At 39.8% G+C, this 24,000-nt stretch overlaps 1 protein-coding gene across 2 annotated transcripts in view; it reads right to left on the bottom strand.

Moving 5' to 3' along the window:
- LOC143024418 (uncharacterized) overlaps window positions 1-24,000 on the bottom strand; it is a 54,237-nt gene that overhangs the window by 4,437 nt on the left and 25,800 nt on the right. The window contains exon 2 of one of the 2 annotated variants that reach the window (XM_076183221.1): window positions 2,294-4,166. In XM_076183221.1, the coding sequence (XP_076039336.1) occupies window positions 2,294-2,433 (140 nt within the window). In that variant the 5' untranslated portion in view covers window positions 2,434-4,166. Of the gene's footprint in view, window positions 1-2,260; window positions 4,167-24,000 lie in introns of those variants that run through there. The other variant, XM_076183226.1, reaches the window with a different exon arrangement.

Genomic DNA, 24,000 nt, shown 5'->3' with positions numbered 1-24,000 from the left:
ACAACATGCAGACAGCAACAGAGGTGCAAGCGATATTGAAAAGGTACAAGTATCTCTCCAAGGATTTTCTCAAAAGGTGTGATATCCGTCCACAGGAACTGGAAATATTAGCTTCTGACAGATCAACCTAACAAGCTGAGGTTGGCAGACGCGTCGCACAACTAGGGGAAGCCCAATCCAGAAAGAGAACAGAAAATCGCGCCTGACGACATCAGCGTGATGAGAGAGTCTGTGTATATGTGACATAGCATCTATGTCACATATACACAGCAAAATATGTGGCTCCCGCATAGAACTCAACAACCACATTTGGTGTCACCAGCGGCACGACCGCTGAATCTCACATTTCCTCTTAGAAAGCAGACCAGCATCGTCGTAAACAACGATGGGTAGCCTTAAGCAAGCAAGCAAGCAAGCGTGTGTGTGTGTGTGTGTGTGTGTGTATGTGTGTGTGTGTGTTTGTGTGTATTTGTGTGTGTGTGTGTGTGTGCGTGTGTGTGTGTGTGTGTGTGTGCGTGTGTGTATGTGTGCGCATGTGTGTCTGTGTGTGTGTGTGTGTGTGTGCGTGTGTGTATGTGTGCGCATGTGTATTCACCTCGGATCTGCTGCAGCCTCTTTTCGAGACAGCCAGACACCACCCTACGGCAGTGAGCTCAGAGCTCATTATTAGCAGATCTCTGGGTAGGTCTGAGACCACTCACACTCCACACACCGGGAATGCAAGGTCACAACTCCTTGACTAACGTCCCGTACCTACTCGCTGCTAGGTGAACAGGGGCTACACGTGAAAGGAGACAAACCCAACTTGTCTCCGCCCGGCCGGGGAATCGAACCCCGGTTCTCCGGCTTGTGAGGCCAGTGCCTTACCAATCCGCCACCGGGCCGTGTGTGTGTGTGTGTGTGTGTGTGTGTGTGTGTGTGTGTGTGTGTGTGTGTGTGTGTGTGTGTGTGTATGTGTGTTTGTGTGTATGTGTGTGTATTTTGTGTGTGTGTGTGTGTGCGTGTGTGTATGTGTGCGCATGTGTGTCTGTGTGTGTGTGTGTGTGTGTGTGTGTGTGTGTGTGTATGTGTGTGTGCGCGTCTGCGTGCGCGTGTGTGTATGCATATCATAAATTAAGTTTGTCATATTGCGTATTCCGTTAGGAAATATGAATTTGAAATAGTCTGTAGTGAACAGAGAAAGAGAAAGAGAAAGAGAGAGCGAATGGAGAGGAAAGATATGTAGCGAGAGCAGAGGGTAAAGTAAGGATAAGAATAGCATGTGGGAGAGGGAAAGAAATTAAGAAAATGAAAGAGAGGAACTAAGATATAGGGAGAGATAAAGAAAAAAATACGAGATCCAGGGACTGAATTAGAGAAAATGGAGAGGAGGAATGACATGAGCAATTAGATAATGAAATAGAAAGAGAGCAAAGTAAAAGGAGATAGAAATTGTGTGAGAAAGAGAGAAGATGAGAGATGCATTTGCAAAGTGAGAGAAAGATAGAGTGAGAGAGAAATTATTAAAAAGAGAGAGAGAGACAAAGATAGGGTAAGAGAGCGAGAGCGGAAGAGAGTGATGTTGAAAAATCCCATGACCAAACGAGTATTGAGTATGGGCGAAGGAGAGGAGAAAAACGAGATCTTAAGTCTATAGGACAGAGTCAAAAAATCATTAGGCATGAACAAATACATAGACAATACATTGTTTAGAGTGGTGAATACAATGAATACAAATATTGTGAACATACATACCTACATACATACATAAATCTATACATATATACATACATACATACATACATCTATACATACATATATGCATTCATACACACATACATATATACATACATACATACATATATACATACATACATTCATACATAAATATATGCATTCATACACACATACATACATACATACATACATTTATATATACATACATATATGCATACATACATACATTCATACATACATATACAGTATACATACATACATGCATACATGCATACATACATACATACACGCATACATACATACATACATACTTGCATAAATGCATACATTCAAGAGCTAGTTGAGTTCACCATTGATGCCTTGCATAGCGGCTACACGTCATATATAAATAAGGTAACATTTTTCCAGCAAAGATAATAAATGAAATACCATATAATCCATAACATTCCTTACATTTGTAAAGCAGAAATACCTTTTTTCTGAAAGAGAGATCGGCTACTTCAACATCGAAAGAACTTGTTTTTTTTATCATTATGTGACTCACCAGTGCATAGTTCTGCGGCCCTAGAGAACTCACCAAAGAGCTGGATTGAGAAGGAGAGTGACGGCGAAGAGGCGGGACGGGTAGTGGAGGCAAAGGGCAATGTGGAAGCTGAGTGCCGTGACCGAGATGACAGTAAGCAGAATAGCAATGACGATTCTCACTCCCCCCGCCATGACGTCAGCCGGACCTTTCTTCCCAATGCGGACATGAAAGTCTCCTGCTGCAGCAGACCCCGCCTCGCATGTCCTCAGTGCGAGGCTGGACTCTCAAAGGTGTGGGTCCTGGAAGGTGTTTCGTGGCGTGTTGCTCGGCTAATAGACGGTCTACGAGATATGAGGTGTCTGTACTTTAGTTTGGCGAGGTTTAGTACAGAAGAAGCGAGCACTGCGTAGCTTCACGATGAGAAGAATTATTCGAGAAGATACTTGGCCGAGGTAGTTTCTTTATGCTAAAGTACTTGCGGGACATAATGGCGTGGAAGGTCACACGTTATATATAATGAAAAAAAATCCTCTCTTCAGGAGTTACTATTTCTTATAACGACGCAGATAAGTTACTTTTCTTGTTCAAAGAAACTTTATTGTGCCATTTAGTAAGTGTAACATGTTCTTTAGTGCTTTTTAACAACATAAGGATACTTGGTTTGAAAATCAACTAGTCTTTTATTTTGTGAATAATGTCTTCCACAAATTACACTCGAATCTCTTTTTTTATATGATATGATGTGCGCATTTCGTCACCCTGTTTGGTCTCTTACACTACATTGTTTAGTTTTTCTTCATAAAACACAAGTATTGCTTCATTAAAACAGGAGGAAACACTCAATGATAGGTCCTCTGACTAAAGTTTTGATATGTCAAATGGTGTGAGCCATGGAAAGTTCTTCTCACGGAGCAAGTTATTTTATTTTGCAGAAGCTTGGAAAAGAATTCTCGTAGCAAAACGCTTCCAGTTAGGTTTAAGGCTCATGGGTCATCTCACAACAAAACGACAGTCGAGACCCGTGGCGGAAAAGCGTGGACTTTAAGACTTAGGTAAGACACCTGTGGTTTGATTTGGAGATCATGTAGGCTGATGAAGAACAATACATGGAGAGATGGAGGGCAATAGTGTAGAGAGCGAAGGGTATTACGTGACACGTGTAAAAACGATGATATATAATTCACCACTGATATCAAGGCTTGTGAAATAAACTTTGTGGAAATTTTCAACTGTTGCTACGCCAGACAGTTTTTACGCCTGTGATACCAAAATTTTTTCATGGAGGAAAATGCAGAGAAAATACCTTTCCATTAATTACATACTGAAACTTGCCACAGTCTTTTGTGGGCAACTTTTCATGGCTTAAAAACGTGTAAAATGTATCACATCGTAAACTTTTGATGTGAAGTGAAACATAGTTTTCTTCTTCATACAGTCCATCAACTTCGTAAATATGCAAACGGTGTATCATACTGATCCACGCACGTAAGCACCACTGGATTCAAAGATGGTACAATTTTTTTTGTACTCGTTGTATCGCATTTTGGGTACACAGAAACAATGTTGTTGAGTTATTTGTTGGGACACTCACAGTACTTGTTGGTCAAGCTGCAAGAAACACTCTCATAACTTGAAACTACGATAGAGTAAGCAAAATAGATCCAATTTTATTACAACACGTGGAGCCATATAACGCGCAGCGTAATTTCAAAGCGCTATGGTTAGCAGAAAAATATTCTCATGTCTTTTGACAGGAAACTCTTCACTCTCCAGAACACACTGATCTCATGCAAAGAACCATAATTTGAGGCGTTGCTTCAACGGAGTCCATCTTGTGAATGCAGGAAGGACAACTTCTGCTTCTCAGGATCTGGGATGCGATGACTTAGGGTGACAATGCACACGAAAGATTTGGTTGTGGATTCTGAAAAAAAGAAAATATATCAAGTTAGTCTAGCCTGATAATTTTCTAATTTGTAACGTATTCTACATGTGATTACTGATTTATATGTTAACATCGCAATGAGTGGTGAAATTACGAATGAATATCTTAACATAAAGAATACATTCATTCCTAGATGTTGTAGGACAAGGCAGCATTTCACTTACAAATGGAGCTAAATATCAATAGCATGTCTCCCCTTTGTTCTTCTCATACACACACACTTCCACACGCATACACACACACATGTACACCAACACACTCACACACAAGCATATAATGTACATAGTACATACTGTATGTATATATATATATATTATATGGATAGGATATTTTCTCATGTACACACTTCATTGAAAATTATGGCTAATTGTGCATTTATTATTTTCTTAAATATAATTTCCATATGTCTTACTATGGACTTATGTTCTTTTGATAGGAGGTTTATGACCTCGCTGTAGGTGGTCATGTTTGTTATGTCGCGATTTCGGGTTCAAGGACCTTATTCAGTAGTTCTTAGGAATATTCTTTGTGATCAGGATAAGAATTATTCCGGTATCATATTTAAGTATGGTACTTTATATACTGGGGGAGGTTACCGGTCACCTGGGAGAGGTTACCGGTCACCTGGGAGAGGCTACCGGTAACCTGGAAGAGGTTACCGGTCACCTGGAAGAGGTTACCTGATAACTCAGGCAGTGATGAAATGTCACGTGCTAGGGAAAGCCTCCGACTTCGTGTTGTGACAAAATTTCTTATACTTGGGCTTGTGGCGTTTTTGTCTCGGTCTTTGATTTGTGGGGTTATGTCTCATGCCCAAATCTATATATATAAGCAGATGACCTTAGGGCCCTTCCAAGCACGAGACAAATTGCCACAAACCCAAGTATGAGACAAATTGCCACAAACCCAAGCACGAGACAAATTGCCACAAACCCAAGCATGAGACATAACTCCACAAATAAAAAACCGAGACAAAATGGCCAGAAGCCCAAGCACAGGACATATGCAGAATGATCACCAAAATGAACACGTGATCTAAAAATAATTGCTAGTAACCACAAAGGAAAATCGGATTGAAACAGAATCCCCATGCGCTTTGCAGAGATTATGAACAGTATTGCATTGGACAAACAGGCAAAGAACTATCGACCAGAATTAAACAACACAAGTATAGTGCTAAAACAGCACAAGAAGCCAATGCTCTATTTGTTCACGTGAAAATTTCAATCATTGTATTAATTGGACTAATGCTTCCTCGACTTTCTCATGTAATTCATTTGTCAATAGAAACATTATAGAAAGTAGTATTATAAAACTATCTGAAGTTTCTAATCTTAATATCAGTAGAGGCATTTATGAATTAGATAAATTCATCATCAACAAAATTTGTAATCAGGTTTTAAGTGACCAAAATTAATTTGGTGATTTACGTTGTTCTCAAAGATTTATACTTTTTCATTTGTGACTTTTTGTGCATTGACAGGTCCTCCCTATTATTAAGTCTCTTGTATTTTAAAGCTTACTGTATTACCATTTTCATCTGTATTCCCCTGAAGATGTGAATAATACGGAAGCGCTCGGGAATTCTATTTCTTTCCTATTTCCACGAGGTTGTGTGTGTGTGTGTGTGTGTGTGTGTGTGTGTATTCACTTGGTCTTTGGATTACGTGTTGGACTCGTGATCGACAGCTATTTCCCTCTTGGAAGAGAGCTCTGAGCTCGTAGGTCCGATCTATGGGTAATGCTATGACCTTACACACACACACACACACCCAACTCCCCGCCCACGAGAGTCAGAGTAACGACCCGAAGCGCAGCGGTACCGAAATAATTTCAGCCCTGGGCAGGATTCGAACCAAGAACTACGGGCCACTATGGTGACAATTCAGCGCTCTACCAACTGCGCCACCGAGTCGTGTGTGTGTGTGTGTGTGTGTGTGTGTGTGTGTGTGTGTGTGTGTGTGTGTGTGTGTGTGTGTGTGTGTGTGTGTGTGTGTGTGTGTTTATGTACATATAAGAACTACAACCGGATACACTTATAATGCTAGATACGAGGATGCAGTAATGACAAACTGCTGTCTCATGTAACTTCTTTTTTCAGTCACTCCATTTTAATTGTATATATTGTACAACGTTAGATGAATATGTCTACATTTAATGTTTTCTAAACATTATTTGATGTCTGGCTCTCAGATTTCGAATGTGTTGTCTTTTACTTTCACTCGTAAGAATATATCATGAAAAAATAAGATAAAACAAATGAAAATTGTATTGTGTTACAGATAAATGACTGGCCGTGCCACTCTTTCGCATATATACATCTGTTTCAGACAGAACATTGCAGTTCCTATATAAAAACAAACACGAGTCGAAGATATTTTCGAACGCTTCGTATGGAAATGTTCCTGAACGCGACGACAGCTGTTTTCGTACGAAGCATATCTCCGACACTCGATGCTATGAGCATTTCATTTCTTCTTCTTCTTCTTATATTTTTTTCCACTCTTTATCTTTTATTTTACTATCGTCTTTTGTGTGGAACAGGACTGAACCTATAGTAGTCTATAATTCTAATGTATCTTTTTGTTTGCTGTTCTGAATCTGGCTGAAATACCATTCTGATCCATCTCGTGGGATTCCATTTGAGGAGTACCTCCTCTCATTCCGTTCTGACTTTTCACAATGAAGCGCCTTCAAACTTCCATATTTGTATTCTCTTTCCCCATTACTTATTCATGATGAGTTTGTGATTTAAAGAATGATCAGTCTAGTCGAGCTCACCATCGTGAGTCTTACGGATGTTTGGAGACGAGGCAGTTCGGGAAATGTTTCCCTGGCCAGTTATCGACCATGTGTACCATGTAAAACATCTACAATGAGTGTGTATGTGATTCACGTGTTGGACTCGTGATCGAATTATTTCTTTCCTTCCCGAAAGAGAGCTCAGAGCTCGTATATGACCGATCTATGGGTAATGCTGTGACCTTACACGCACACACACACCCAACTCCCTGCCCACGAGAGTTGGAGTAACAACCCGCAACGCAGCGATACTGAAATCATTTCAGCCCTGGGCGGGATTCGGATCCGGAACTCCGTAGTGGCAGCCGAGAACTCAACCAATTGCGCCACGCGTTGTGCGTGTGTGATTCACCTTGGTATTTTTTGGATCACATGTTGGACTCATGATCGACAGCTATTTCCCTCCCGGAAGAGAGCTCAGAGCTCGTATGGCCGGTCTGTGGGTAATGCTGTGTGTGCGTGCGTGCGTGCGTGCGTGTGTGTGTGTGTGTGTGTGTGTGTGTGTGTGTGTGTGTGTGTGTGTGTGTGTGTGTGTGTGTGTGTGTGTGTGTGTGTGTGTGTACGTGTGTTTGTGTGTGTGTGAGCGCGTGTGTCTATAATTATTCACCTAATTGTAGTATGCAAGTCGTTACGCTCGTGAGGTTGTCTCATTTTCTAAATACTTCATCTAAAATTTGTGCATGTTTGTATGTGTGTGTTTGTGTGCTTGTGCACACGTACGTGCGTGTGTGTTTGTATGTGCGTGAATGTTTATATGTGCGTATGTGTGCATGTGTTGTGTGTGTGTGTGTGTGTGTGTGTGTGTGTGTGTGTGTGTGTGTGTGTGTGTGTGTGTGTGTGTGTGTGTGTGTGTGTGTGTGTGTGTGTGTGTTTGCGCGTGTGTGTATGTGATTCACTACGGTCTTAAATCACATGTTCGACACGTGATCGACAATTATTACCATCCTGGATAAGAACTCAGGTCTTTGGTAATACTGTGACCTTACACGCGGCGCTCGCGCGCACACACACACACACACACACACACACACACACACACACACACACACATACACATGATCTTTTCTTTATCTCTAAATATGTGTACCTGCCTATTCTATTCATTTTATCAATTATATACCTCAAGAACATTAGTGGTGCCAGAACCAAGGCATCTGGCACACCGGTAGTTACCTCGTTCCAATCAGGACATTTCATCCTTTACAAGTGTTCAAATATGCTTCTGACCCAGGGCAGTGGACAGGATGCAGGGATGACCCGTCATCCAGGAGGTGCCAAAATGGGAGGGAGGGAGGAAGGTGGAGGGGAGTGGGAATATATAGGAAATGGAATGGGTGGGAGTGGTTTCTATGCCTTTTTCTTTTTGGCTACCCCCCGTGTAGGGGGAAAAAGCCTTTGGTATATGTATGTATGTATCTTATCCATTCCAGTGTACCCCAATCTCTCCTCCAGAATCTAAGCAAGCAAAACTTCCTTATCATAAACTAGAGTACATTTTTCCATACATTGTCTCACATTTCTAGTTTAGTGTTCTGATGAATTGAATTCTGTTTACGTAGCAGGATCTAAAGGTTGTATAAAAGTGTATTTGTACTCAGAAGTGGGAAGGTGGACGGACTTTTGGTGAGAATTCTACAATATAATGGGTGATGACACATAATGGGAGTGGAAAGAGAGCCCTGATGACCAACAGGAAGAGAACATATTGTGAGAAAATAGGAATAGAGAGCAGAACAGTCCATCGTTTAGTCGTCGATCATCTTGTTGAATCCTAGCCTCCAACCTGTAAATGCTTCAGATGAAAGTTTGTTTCATTCCTCAATGTACGATTAGGAAAAATATTCCCCTCTGACTCAGGGAGTTTCCCTCGGCTGAATAAAATTACCTGACGGCAGCCAGAATAAAGGTGTAGTCTGTCAATACGGGCTGAAGGGTGATCTGAGTTAGGTTCAACCATTTCGATGGCCAGAGGGTTTCCTTTGACTGAAAAGAATCATTTGGCATCAAGTGTAAAATTCGTCAGTGGTAATGAGGCGCTCAAGTTGTCATTGTCTTCGTTTAAACTGTTTCCTACAGTGACGTTCCCTTATCCGAAGAACGGAATCGTCTGTCGTTGTGAGAAAAATGAAACGTAGATCAAGGGTGGGCGCCACATCACATCACTCGAAAATGGTCGATGCACATAGTTATCACGAAATCCTCCCCGCTAAATAAGATTGCCTAGAATAAAACTGGAAAAGAACGTTACCGTGTTTAATGATTTAATGAGGTTTAAAGACCATTTCGAAGAGCCACATCTCAAATATAGACAGGCTAATGACCTATACAGTTGTTTAAACAGTTTGACTTTTAAAAGTCGAAAGATAACGTAATTATTCCAAAGAAAGAGAAGGCTCAATACAATACTTATATGATTCTAGATCATAATTTCTTGATACATATTTTTCCTAGTGTCTGGACAATTTGCAATCATAATAAATGCTTTTATACACTGTATATTTATTGCTTTACATTCATATTCTTGTGTTTGAGTATATAAACAATATTGTGGTCGAGTTTTGTGCCTCAGGACTTCATTTGTGTCAGTTAATCCTAAGATGGCATTTGAAAAAGTTTGCAATTAACTTCAAGAGATGTTAAACTATTGATATAAATACTCAAAAAAGTCGAGGATATCGAATAATTGTGACAAGAATATGTGTAATATAGTGGTAAGACCTCACAATGTCTCATGCTCTCTCATTTAGGTGAATAATCTAGAAAGTGAATACAATATATCTAAACCTAACAATATCTAAACCTAACAATATCTAAACCTAACAATATCTAAACCTAACAATATCTAAACCTAACAATATCTAAACCTAACAATATCTAAACCTAACAATATCTAAACCTAACAATATCTAAACCTAACAATATCTAAACCTAACAATATCTAAACCTAACAATATCTAAACCTAACAATATCTAAACCTAACAATATCTAAACCTAACAATATCTAAACCTAACAATATCTAAACCTAACAATATCTAAACCTAACAATATCTAAACCTAACAATATCTAAACCTAACAATATCTAAACCTAACACCTCGCTTGGCCTACATCTAAATGGATTTTTTTTTTTAAATACTCACTGTAAGAAAATAGACCATAAATCGGTGACAGTAAAAGAAATGGCCGGAGTTGGAACTGGCAAGAAAGTTGCAACTGATAAGAACGAATACGATGGGACGGAGAGGGGGGGTCGCCGATTTAATGAAGCGGCCTTGCTGTGGATGTGCTGTGTCTTGCGACACTGCTTCTGACCCAGGACAGTGGACAAGGTGTAGGGATGACCCGTCATCCAGGAGGTGCTAAGATGGGAGGGAGGGTGGAGGGGTGTGGAGTGTATTCAGGGATGGAATGGGTGGGAATGATTTTATGCCTTTTCCTTTTTGAATACCTCCCTTGGATCAACGAAATGTGGACAGTGTAACACGATAGATTTGCCCGATATGGCAGGACACGATTATTCCAATCGATGGAACCATTACAGAGAAGAATGACCAGGAATATTATTCAAATATAGACATGTCATATATGATTTTTTTTCCGTTTATATACAAAAATTACCAAGAAGAAAGAACTAAAATGAAGGGAATGAATCTCGTTCATATTGAAAAGATATAAGGTCAATATGACTTTCTATGTCTCAATTTTCAAAATGTGAATCATCTGAGACAGAATAAATTGGAAGACAGACGAAAACTGATTCATATTCTGAGTGAAGAAACAGAGGAAGAAATTAAAACTGGTATGTGAATAAGTTAAATCTTAAAACAAAGTGATAAAGCGCCCATAAAACAGTCACTAGAGATAAGAAAGATGCAGGTAATGAGAAAGTTATAATGGGCACTGTAGGAACTTCAGTTAAAAGTATGAAACATACTGTACAAGGTTATTTCACAATGAGTTTTGATAACAAAAATTAGCTGTAAGGTACAAGGTTATTTCACGATGAGTTTTGATAACAAAAATTAGCTGTAAGGTACAAGGTTATTTCACAATGAGTTTTGATAACAAAAATTAGCTGTAAGGTACAAGGTTATTTCACAATGAGTTTTGATAAAAAAAAATTAGCTGTAAGGTACAAGGTTATTTCACAATGAGTTTTTATAAAATAAATTAGCTCTAAGGTGCAAAATATGAGATTGAAAAATGTAACTATGATGGGAAAAGTATCTCAGAAAACTCACTATCCCACTAACATGAAGTGGGAACAGAGAAACCCCTAGTACGGCATGCCCTATCAATTGCGGCAAGCCACTGGGTTTTTTAGACCAATGCTGGTCGCCTCCCCACCTAGCCAGGACTGTCGGGAACCAATGCAAGAAGCACGCGGCGTGTCCCGGAAATCGAACTCGCAACCAACTGCTCCCGAGTTCGACACGGTATCCACTGGGTTACCGTGCGACCCGTAACAGATTCATTCGAGGAAAAAGAGAAACTTATGTCTAAGATTAAGTTAAGTATATTAAGCAAGTATGATGGTAAGATTGTAAAGTATCAAGGCTAAAAACAATGATGGACTACATCACTTCATAAAATGTACTTCTGTTATTAGAAAACTAATCTATGACAGAGAAGACACGTTATATACCGTATATGGAAAAATAATTAATAACCCTTTCAGTCCTTAGAACGCCAGTGCTATCTAACATGTATATGATACTGGAGTATCAACATCATGATTATATGTAATCAATACTTTAGAGACTCTAAAGGCACCCCTACGGCCCAGATTTACACAATATTTACAGTATATATCACAGGCAAATATTCGCTCGTATTTTTTTCTTCCTTTCTGCTGTTCTTTCCTGTTCCTGCATTTCCACCTTTAATTTTCTTATGCTCTCAGGTGAGACATAATTGTCCTGCCGGTACCATTTAACCTAGTACTTCCGATTACCACATAGTGGGGCTGTCAGCGACGAAAGTGCTCCCTCACTGGCATCCTACCTAAAAGGAAGGTGTGTCAGACACCCCAGATGAAATTGGATTAAGATCATTCAAAGGGTAGATGAACACCTTATGAATCACTGTCCATCCAATCCCGTTATGGGTCAGTACCCACATTTTTGTAGTGCGTGGCGTCCCAGCATGCTTGGGCTGAGCGGAACTCCGGAGCTGTATTTGCATTTAATCCCACCCCCTCCCCCTCCCCCTTCCCCTCCCCCTTCCCCTCCCCCTCCCCTTCCTTAGGCACACACACATGGAACTAGTAAGATGTTTTTCGACTCCAGATCCTGATCAAAATGGTTAGCTCCTCTTGGTTCGAGGAAGCAAATCGGCTGGGCTGTCTGGCTTGAACCCTGGGTCAGACACGCCCTGAATCAATCGTTACTGTCTGGACCAACTCTGCAGGGTTAATGGATGTTGCCTGCAGTGCCAATGTCGTGGATGCATATACTCTCCCACACAACCCCTGCGACATTTAGGCTAACGCTTAGTCACTTCTCGTCAAATCTAACAAGCCCATTACGCGGTCGGCTGGGGTGGTGCAAGCGAAACATGAGAACATCGAGCGTATCAATGGGGGGGAACCTTATGCGGGTTTCCGTGTGGGAGTCTGGAAAAAAAAATTTCCTCTTCCAGAACGATCCACTAATTTTTATATCAGCTGAGCTCAGGAGGTTCAAAATGAATAAAGTGTCTCTCCCTTAGGTGAGGGGACCGGGCAGTGGTGAGATCAATAGTGAAGGTTATACCAACTGCTGGTCAAGCCACATCAATAGGATCCCCATCAGGGGAAGGTTAACTGTAGGCATAGCTAACCGATCACAGCCCTCGGTCATAGAGCTAGTGTGTTTGATGAGCATATGATAGTACTGAGGTTAATATATACCTTGGGCTTTCTCTTACTCTATGAAATACTCGTATATACCAAGATATATGAACACGAAAAGAGAGATGTTTTATACCAGGTTTGACTTTATAGTCGACCACTGCCGCCACATGACACGTTTATGAACATTTACTTAGTAACCTAACGTGAATAAGATTTCAAACGCGTACCATAATTCTTATTCCAAAATTAATTGTTTTTTTTTTATCTATATACAAAGAGCTTTTTCCCCATCATAAGGAAGGTAGCCAAGTCAGAGGCACGTACCTATTCCTACCCATTTCACTTTCATCTGCCCTATCTGTCATCCCCACTTTTGTCTACCCTACCACAGGGTTCGACGAAAATGGAAACGTATAATCAGAGAAGGGGTACAGGACAGTATTAAAAGTCGGGGGGAGGGGGGCAGCATAACGGAGGGACAGTCACAGTATAATAAAGTAGCATAACTTCTCTATGAATAAAGATTTCCTCTAACACGGGCAAAATGATGCGTGGCTGTGGTCGTAAGGGCGTCCCATGTGGACCCTAAAGTATCAACTACATGGTACTGAGGAGATTTTAACTTCACAGTAACATGCAGCCAATACCCCAGACGGGAATACACCAGACGAGTTTTTATTTCTCGTTACAGGTGCTGTGGCAGTCACATCTTCAGAAAATCTATACGACCTCCCCGGTGTACAGTATATTTCCATATAATCACAACCCCCTTCGTGAGGGTGTGGAATGTTATAGAAACATTTTTTTATAGATAAAATTCTACCATCGTCATTCTATGACTATTTTCTTTTATTTGGTTTACATTGTGATAATTATCATTCTATCGATTCATGAGTGCGTTAGTTTAACCATAAGAACATAAGAATGGAGGAGACTGTAAGAGACCATGAGGCCTACACTAGGCAGTTCCATATCCTTTAATAGTTTTCATCCCTATTCATAAAGTTGTCTAACCTTCTGTTAAAACAACCAATTGTTTCCTACATTGTTACCAAGTCTATTCCATTTGTTAACCACTCAACTGGTGAACAAGGTCTTGCCTATTTCTTTCTTAAACCTAAATTTATCTAATTTGAATACATTATTACGAGTTCTGTCATGTTGTCTTGATATGATGACCTTGCCTGGATCACACTTGCTGAAGCCTTTGGCCCATTTGAATACTTCTATTATATCATCCCATACTCTTCTTCTTTCCTGGGAGTGTAAGTTAAGATGCATAAGCCTATCTTCGTATGGTAGATTTCTAAGCCCTTGTATCATTTTGGTCATTCTCCTCTGTACTGATTCTAGAGAATGAATATCTATTCAGAGATTCAGTATTTTCGTTACCTTATCAGTGGTTCTCAGTTTCTCCTGTATCATTTAACCACCTTAGGATGATGCATTTAACCATCTACTCCGTTACTTCAATACGGAATAACACACTAACAGTATAAAAGTACAAAAAATAAAGAAAGCAAAAAAATTATTTTAATATTGAGGTCCTACATAAAACAGACTTCATACAAGAAAGAAAATATTTACTATATTAAGGTATGAAAGATGTGGCCAGCACAGGTATACCGCATTATAGAATTGAGGGTAGATATTCAGGTATGATATATCTATCCCCAGTTGAGAATCATTGCCGTAAAACGATGATCTTCGCCGTCTCTTTGTTGGGGGTACAAGTTACATTTGATGTCACTTGATCGATTGCTTATACTTCTGTTAGCTGGATTGTCAGTTATAAACTATTATCTCAAGTTTTTCTGAGAGAAAACTTACAGCCCTACGATAGCCGCCAGGATGTTTTGAGTTCTCTTATAAATCTATCCAGGAAGAAACGTTGTAATGTTGTCTGTAATGTGTGAGTGTGGGTCTGTTTGTGTTCCCGGTTAGGAGTGGGAGGGAAGCAGCTTGTCTGTTCTGATGTGAAAAAGCTGTGAAAAAAACTACAGTTGATAAAGGCCTTGGGTAATGTCCGGAGGCTGGGTGTTAGCCCCTTTAGGTTGTTACTCCAGTAGAAGATTGTAATAGGCTTTGGTAATGAGCGGTAGGGAAGTGATCCTATTTTAAGACCGTCCCAAAGGGACCATTGTGTGTAAATGGCCAATCTTAGCTTCTGGCTTTATTTCTCATAGCGTTGAAATAATCTGTTTGAATTATGCTATAGATTTCCTTGTCCTTTTTGCTGTAATTTACTATTTTAATCAGACAAGGGAAACACATCACTCAACAACGAAAGGGTTAAGAATCGTCATCGCACTTGGGAGCTCTTCCTCCAGACATAGATGTGTATCGCAACCTTTCCGTTTTCTTTGCGCAGTTCGTCTGAACAAGTGGAAGTGAGATAAGATGTTTTCAGAGGTCTCATACTCTGGTATTGCGGTTGGAAAAATAATTTCGTTAATACTTTGGTCGGGTGTTATATGAAAAAGGTTTCAAGTCGCTTATATTTGGAGAAAAAAAAAATCCACCAGTAAATCTTGTTAAGAGGCAAACACGAGATGTCACTTAACATCCCTGACAATTTGCTTACGACAGTTTTCTGCCTACTTTGTTACCAGATGACAAGAGTTCACACTAGAAAGTGTCAAAGGAACTTACTTTACCAATTGTGCATCCGAAACCTGTTCCTCTTTGACAACACTTCGAGAGAACTTTTCATCTGCAGTACAGACACGGGGATCATCGATTGAAGTGAAGTAGCGTCGATTAGATTTTTAAAGAATTGTAACTACTTAAGCCTATACCAAGTCTCCTTCAAATCTGAGAAGACATTTTAGAGGTACATAAGTACTACTTTCTTCCTTGGTGAATAACTGCTCCTTTTCCTCTTATTGTCAACTGATAGATTTATCTATCCTCGTGGTTCTTCGATAGCTAAGGCTTCTCTATATCAACTCCCTCCGTCATGGGTAGACCTCTCCCTTCCATTCTGGCTGCCGCCTGGATATTTCACTTATCTCTGTGGCATTCCCTCGGTAGGGAACGGGATGTATATCAAGATGAGGATTTTGTTTAGCTATAAAAGTCTGTGATTCGTGTGAAAAATCGCAGATTTTAATACAGAACACATCGAGGTAGACTACTATAGTCAGCGCAACGAGAAGTGACCGCTAAGGCGGGGTTAGGAAATTTCCTCCCGGTGTTACCACATCTCTACAAATAACACTGCCCACACGGCTCACACTGAATACAGTGTGAGGGGGGTGGGGACAGAGAATAGATGTAGCGGCAACGTCGCTCTCTCTTGCTCATATGCCATGTTTATGACTCGAGGAAACGAAACCTTTGTATAGAAAACATTGCTTTGATTTTTACCTCAGTGGTGGTGTGTGGCAAAAAATTATAATATAATTATATGTGGCAACATTATAAAGATACAAAATAAGATTATAAGATAAGATAAAATTATATAATAAATATATGTGGCAACACAGGGGGACTCCCAGTGCTTCGCCCTAACGGCCATTTCTCAATGCAACGAGTATAACAGGTGGACATGAATGCGTTTGTTGAACTTGCTAACTAAAGTAACTATCATAAAGCCATAAAATTAATTTTACAATAGGCTACAAGCATCCATGAGACCTTGTGATATTACTTATATTCCACCAAAATGGAGGATTTTTTTTTCTTTTTTTTTTTTGCTTTTTAGCTAATTACAGTACAAATTATTACCACTGCAAATAGTGATAGATGCTAGATCATTTGCTAATGTCAAGAATTACATTTCCGATTCGAGGCTGTGTGCCCCCATACACACACTACACAATAAATAAATGAATAAATAAATTAATTAATTTAAAAATCTACTATTTTTCCTCTTCCATTTGGCTTGAACGGATCCAAACATCGACAAATTGTTGTACCGTGGGCTACACACATTGAGAAAGGGCAGAAATACAAAAATTTTATAGTCTGTACAGTCCTAGTGAAAAAAACAACTACCAAACAGGGTTTGCATCAAATCTGGATTTATGCTGGAGCGACTTCGAGTATATTTAGGCATAAGAGGATGAGCTTATATGACCCAATCCCCTTTCCCTAGTTATCTTGTTTAGTCGGGTTAAGTTGGCTCTGGCAGTTTTAACCATCATATACCCGAGCCCAGCCCACCAACAAGAATGTAGTAAGTTAAATCGGCTGGGTAAAATTAGCTGGGACAAAACCGAGGCGCACTTGGAAATTTACCTTCTTTTTTAACTCATCTGTTCACTCATATTGTATTAATTTCGCTATTTCTAGAAAGTTGGTGTAACTTCAATCTAGTCAGCTTTTGTCTCCTCTCCATGTCTGGGTGGCTGGAAGCACTTTGCACTACCTTGAGAATACCCTCTTTCCCCAGTCCTCCATTTTTCAACCGTTACGTTTCGCTTGATGGGATTATTGCTCAACGATAATCGTTCATGACACAATGATGATCGTCAAATGATTGTCTAGAGCAGGGGTTCTCATTAGGGGTGAAATTCACCCCCAGGGGGGAATTTTGGGTTTTCTGGGGGTGATTTGTGACCACAGTCAGTTTACGCGGTGAGGAAAGCAATTATAGTTTTTGGCCTATCTGGCCTGTCACCTGGGCTGGAATTATACTAATATGGGAAAATATATACTAATTTGGAAAAAATAAAAGGGTTTTTAGTAATATTTGCATATTTATTTAGAATGCACTTTTTGAAACAGGCAATCTTGGAAAGCAGGGGGGAATGACATTCAGACAAATGGTGAAAGGGGTGAATGGGCCAAGTAAGGCTGAGAAGCCTTGGTCTAGAGCACTAATTCTTTGTTTTTGAATGGGACTGTGTTCCTTGGAGCTGTAAAGTACGAGGCTGATTATTTTAACCGAACCTACCAACACGTTTACCCAAATATGATGCCAGGAGGTATGATCCAGGTACCCGCCATTGGCTGTGGTAGGCTAATAATCGCACACCAATCGTGATATTCAAATACTTTATTCTGACTACCACCGCACGATTCTATTCAACCTAAGACGAACCTTTGCCTACTAAAAGAGTTAAGGATGGAAACTGATCACGATCGCACCGGAGGCGACGGTATGAACAATTCTTTATAAAGAGACAATAAACGAAAGGTGGCGGGTGATTTATACATATAACTTTCAGTCTAAGAGAGGTTAGCTGCTTCGTTCACAGGTCGTTTTGTACACATGTCGTTTCATATGCATGACTGTTTCTAAAATATTTACGCAGCAGTTTCTCTCTGGTACAAGTGATATTAAATCCGAAAGCAATTTCAGCATTATCAATCTTGTTATGAAGACTCAATTTTAATCGGGTCTCTTCCATCCTTACTAAAGGAATGTAAAATTTTACCTAAAGTAGGGGAGATGAAGATAAAATAATTGTTGTCGAAGAGATATAGTAGTGCAATTAACAGGACGTTTAGCAGCTAGAATTTGCATTATCAAATAAATACAAAAATGGTAAACGTGGGTAAATATACAAATCAGAAAAGAGGTATGTGGAATGTGCTGTGGAACCACAGAAGAGGTGGAACGGTGGAATGCCATATGGTGCTCTCACATAGGGAAGGGGCTTGTGTAAACTAATTATATATCTATGTAAAGGGAAAATTTGGAAGCTACTGTTCTGTATGTTAATAGAGGGTAACAGGTCCTTTATGTAAGAAGTGCTTCTAGAAGGAGTAGGCGACGTGCATCATTGTCCTGGTTGAAGACTATACTTCCTTTTACCAATTGTTCTCTTGGCGAGAGAGTTACATTTTCTTTTTGATAGCGGCTCTTTACTCGAAGATGGCTGGCAAGGCGCCTAGGGAGTCGAGTGGTTGTCATTACTGTGTATTTGGTCCGCAGTGCTCATTTTGGCATATATGTTCATAGACGACATTTCTCCTTTAAAAGGGCTTAAGAGCGAGACGAAGAATTATTTTTCAGGACAAGTTTGGAAGCTTTCTTGGATTGGTGGCCGATGAAGTCTATATATCTATCGTCGGAAACCTGCTCTATATTATGGCGGACGATGTTACTTTTTACTTTTTTGTCAGTTCTTTATGCAGCAGTCATACTGTTCTTGTAAAATATCTTTACAGGGGTGTTCTTCAGGGTGTTATTATTTTGTATGTGTCCTTAACCCATTCAACTCCGATGACAAGATGTCTTGTCATTTGGTCAAATAAAACAAAAAATCATAAAACACCAAAATGTTTGATCAAACACCAGAAAAATATGACATCAGTCCTCGCTCCGCTGCGAGCGAAGCGAGGACTGACGTCATATTTTTCTGGTGTTTGATCAAACATTTTGGTGTTTTATGATTTTTTGTTTTATTTGACCAAATGACAAGACATCTTGTCATCGGAGTTGAATGGGTTAATGTCATCGGTTTAATTCGGTTTTATGGCTCTCCTAACGAGATGGTTAGGATATCCATCGCTTACAAGAGGTTGAGTGGCTCGCTTCGCTTGAGTTTATGATGTACTGATGTCCGGTTGGTGAAATATACTTTGGCATATGTGTTAATTATTACCTCTTATTTCTCGGGGGGGGGGGGGGGTACTTGCTATGCCCATTTAGACAAAGACCACTGTTGATTGCTTTTACAAACACACTTGTTTTATATCTTCAATCAGAGTGTGAAACAAGGACATATAGATAAAGATGAATGTTATTGTTGGTTACTTTGATAGTCAAGTTTAGGGCCTGTCTCTCTGATTAAACATTGGCAAAAGTCCTCCAGTTCTTTGTTATTGTTGATACGAAGATATACTGTCGACATGAAGTTTCTTTTTAGACAAGATCATTTTGTTTAGAATTCACATGAAGAATTTCATAAACATGACCCCTAAATCAGAACACATTGCAGCTCCACCGATCTATAAAAAATAAAAATAAAATAAAAAAAAATCCCTGGCTCTAAAAAGGACTTTTATTTCCCTACACGACCTCCAGGTATAACCTGCCATCCCCTGCGACTCTTTGGAAATACTGAAAAGTACTTCAGACCCCGAAGGAACCAAAGCTGCCTCATTAGATGCCGACTCCCTATTTACGAACGTCGATGTGAATAGGACCGTTGAATTTATCATAACAAGGACTCAATCCCCCTCCCTTGGACATTACTGAAAACGCTTTGCGCTCCTTTCTCCAGCTTTGCACTGTCTTGTAAGTTTGTTTATGTTTATGATTTTATATGTTATGAGCTTTTGTTGCCGCACCACCAAATACGTATGGAACGGTGCTTCATAACAATGCGGCTTCCACCATACTACTTCACAAGTATCTTGCAGCTGCTTGGAATGCACACAGTCAGTGGTTGAAACACAGTTTCACGTCCACGTAGAGAATGTAAAATGAGAACGCTAAACATCTTGCTCGCTGCTCGGGACTTTCTTGGGTTGGTTAATCATATGCGGATGGTTGGAGCCAAGAAAGTCGATGTGATGTAGAGGGGCAGGAACTTCTTTCATCACAGTCTTCAGCCAGTTAATTGAGATATATATGGAGTCTGCTTAATCTTGGGGGAAATTCTCTCATGGGTTCCTAGAGAGAATTTTTTTGTGGGGTTGAGGGCGATGTAAATGACGTAGGAGATAGACTTTGCTATTCTCAGCCATACAACCTCCCTTTAACTCACCCTAGTGGCCTCGCCATCTGCCTTTGTCAAGGGTAAATTATATACACACGCACCACCTAACACATTCAGTCTCGTTGCGACGCAGTCATCAAGTCAACAGCTTCATAAAGCACCTCACTCCTCTGTCATCTTTCATTGCACTTGGCAGAATACAATGCATCGTACGTTATTCATAGTAAGTTATGTTGTATTTTATCGTCATACTATGTTGATATAAGGCTGCTAATGTAAGTCAAGTGAAGCGTTGATTCAATGCTACATTTTCGTTACCCATATGAAAGGAGTAAATGGAAGCTTACTGCCTAGTTGAACAGGAAAATAATGAAAACATTGTTTTGCACCATGAACATTGTCGCCAGCTGCGTCTCTTAATCTCATTCCAGATGCTCAGCGGGCACGCGTGCAGAGGCCCATGCTGCTCTCAAAGGCCGTAGACGAGCGACTCACACCTGACACGAATCAGTGTCAATTTAAAGGGCAGGAAAAAATAACAGTTGATGCATGCTGGGAGCAACATTTGTCGTGTACAGTTGGCTTCACTTATATGTAAGACAGTGGCTGACGTCTTTCTACGAAGCTGGAGCAACAAAGATGTCACTTACAAGGACTTATTTCACTTACAAGGACTTATTTGTCTTAAATCTACAACACAAAAATGTACGTCTCCCATACTTCTCTATATGACATCAGCCACTGTAATGCTTACAAATGAAGAGAACTACACAATCACAGATAGGACGCTTAGACTGGAAGAGAGAAAGATGTAAACCCTTTTGCATCAGATGAATAAAATCACCTGGCGGCATGTATAGTAAATATTAAAGAAGTGGAATGCAACGAAAAGGATTAAAGTGGATAGTGAAAAGAATATTGGGCTGTACTACGATGATGATTTCTGAATTTCATTAATCTATCTAGGTTATAGTCGGGCAGTCTAATGTTTGGAATCATCGCCAGTCAGTATTCATTCACTGGAGTGTAAATATTGACTGGGTTATTACTTTTCCCATGGAAATAAATGCATCGAATGCTGTATAATACTCAGTTCTGTACCAATTTCCTTCCTCTTATTCTGGTTGTAGCCAGGCCATTTTATTCATCTCTGCGTCGAAATGTATACTTTAAGAACTCTACAGGAGAAAGATCTTCATAAAAATTGGCACAGAAAAAATGAAAGAGAAAAAAGTCACATGATAATTGTAAAATAAGAAAATATGTTATATTCGTTTTTGCTATAGTCAGGATAATTATCACAACCAATTATAAGAAATGTTGTGTTCTGTGCCTGCTAGAAAGTCTGGTATATACATATGCAAACCACGATATTTTTCACAGAAACTTGTTAGACATCGATGTTGTTGCTGGCATACGCACTGCACACGATGCATTGGATGCTGCCCAATCCTGCTCTGTTGGATTCAAGTGTTTGCGGCACTTTGTTCCAATTGAACTGTTCTCATTGAACGCCATATCGACGGATGGTCGTGCCCTACATGATCCCGAAACCGATTGTTCTAACCTTCACATACACGTTGTTGGTTCCGGGGTCGTTGTTCCATGTTCCAGCGTTCCAGTTCCATTTATCTGCTGGAGAACGTAGTGCGTCCCTGTGAACGATGAACCGAACGGTTCTCATATTGATGTGTCAGTCGTCTCGTTTGTATGGAAGATCCCATTGCTTTAGATCGAAGCAAAGTAAATGACCAACTAAGTAATGGCCTTTGCGTTTTTGAGACATGTATTATTCATTATTGTAGTGAGTGTTAGAATTACTTAATTACATTAAGTGTAATTAGATTACATTTGTGGATTATAATAATCGTAGTTATAATTAAAAACTATGAAAAATATAAAGATATGATATTTTCCATATCTACAAATATCCTGGAACACTTAAAAACTTAAGAATGGAGATGACTGCAAGAGACCATAAGGCCTACACTTGACCTACACTAGGCTCTTACCACCGTTCGTTCGTATCCATAAAGTTATTTAATCTTCTCTTAAAATAATGAATTGTTTCAGTCCACACTACATGGTTACTAAACCATGGTAAAGTAGTTTTATGCCTATTTCCTACTTGAATGATCCTCTTTTTTTTTTTTTTTTTTTTTTTTTTTTTACGTTCATCTCGAATAACTCCCCCTTTACTGGCTGGCACTTTTTTCACCGTTGCTGCCGCCAGTACATTTTGTTTATTTACGTGGTATTCCCCCGATAGCAAAATTGTCAATATTTTCAAAACAATGTAAAAAAAAGAAAAATATTCACACGTTACATATCACGAGCTTAAAACTGACTTGACCTGAGCCCTATAATCTTACCTCGGAAACATATTCAAAGATGTTCACCATTAATTGATTCTAAAAAACTGAAAGACCTTAAGGAACAAATAATCATGAATTTTATTTTCCCTGCCAAAAGGCTACCATCTTTATTTTCTACAGGTTATCAACATTAATCAAAGTACCCGTTTGAAAAACAACATGCATATGTCCTATCATTTCGTGGGAGTCGTTACCAATACACTTACGCTCTCTCTCTCTCTCTCTCTCTCTCTCTCTCTCTCTCTCTCTCTCTCTCTCTCTCTCTCTCTCTCTCTCTCTCTCTCTCTCTCTCTCTCTCTCTCTCTCTCTCTCTCTCTCTCTCTCTCTCTCTCTCTCTCTCTCTCTCACACACACACACACACACACACACACGCAAACAGTTTAGATAAAACGAGATACGGAGACGGGACACCACGAACATAGCTCCCCTTACCGTAAAATACAACTAGGTATATACACGCACGCACGCATGCACACATACACACACACACATACACACACGCACACACACACACACACACACACACACATACACACACACACACACACACACACACAATATGTGAAATTATGTGAAATCATGTGAAATTATGTGAAAGGATTGTGAAAGATCGATGGACCAAATATCTTGAAAAGATGAACTGTCTGACAAAAGTCAGTTTGGCTTCAGATCTGGAAGGTCATGTATGTCGAACCTTTAGATCTTTTACTTGAAAGTTATTGATGTGCTGCAAGAGAGAAAGGTGTGGGTGGATTGCGTGTACCTGGACCTATGGAAGGCATTCGATAAAGTACCTCATAGTCGACTTATGTGGAAATTGGAGCATGTTCGAGGACTGAGAGGCAAACTATTAGAATTGATTAAAGATTTTTTGAAGGAAAATTTGCATGAGGACAGTAGTAAAGGACAAGATGTCAACCTGGAGAGCAGTAACGAGCGGAGTTCCACAAGGTTCAGAGCTTGTACCAATAATGTTTCTTGCGTTAATGACATGATGAAAGGAACAACAAGCTATGACAACATGATGTAAAAATTATGAGAAGAGTGAAAAAAGAGGAGGACGGTAGAACATAATGTAAATGTAGACAGAGGAGTAAACAGAACGTTTGAAAGCAAGAATTAGTTTGTGGTTCTCGAAAACACGTTTTGACAATCTGTCAAATGCAGCTGAAGCTGTTGCAATGT

The sequence above is a fragment of the Oratosquilla oratoria genome, chromosome 1, assembly GCF_046742065.1.
Source record: "Oratosquilla oratoria isolate Oo_2021 chromosome 1, ASM4674206v1, whole genome shotgun sequence".
NCBI classification, from domain to species: Eukaryota; Metazoa; Arthropoda; class Malacostraca; order Stomatopoda; family Squillidae; genus Oratosquilla; species Oratosquilla oratoria.
Note: the sequence above shows the minus strand (reverse complement) of the source record. Positions and strands in the feature narration are given on the sequence as shown.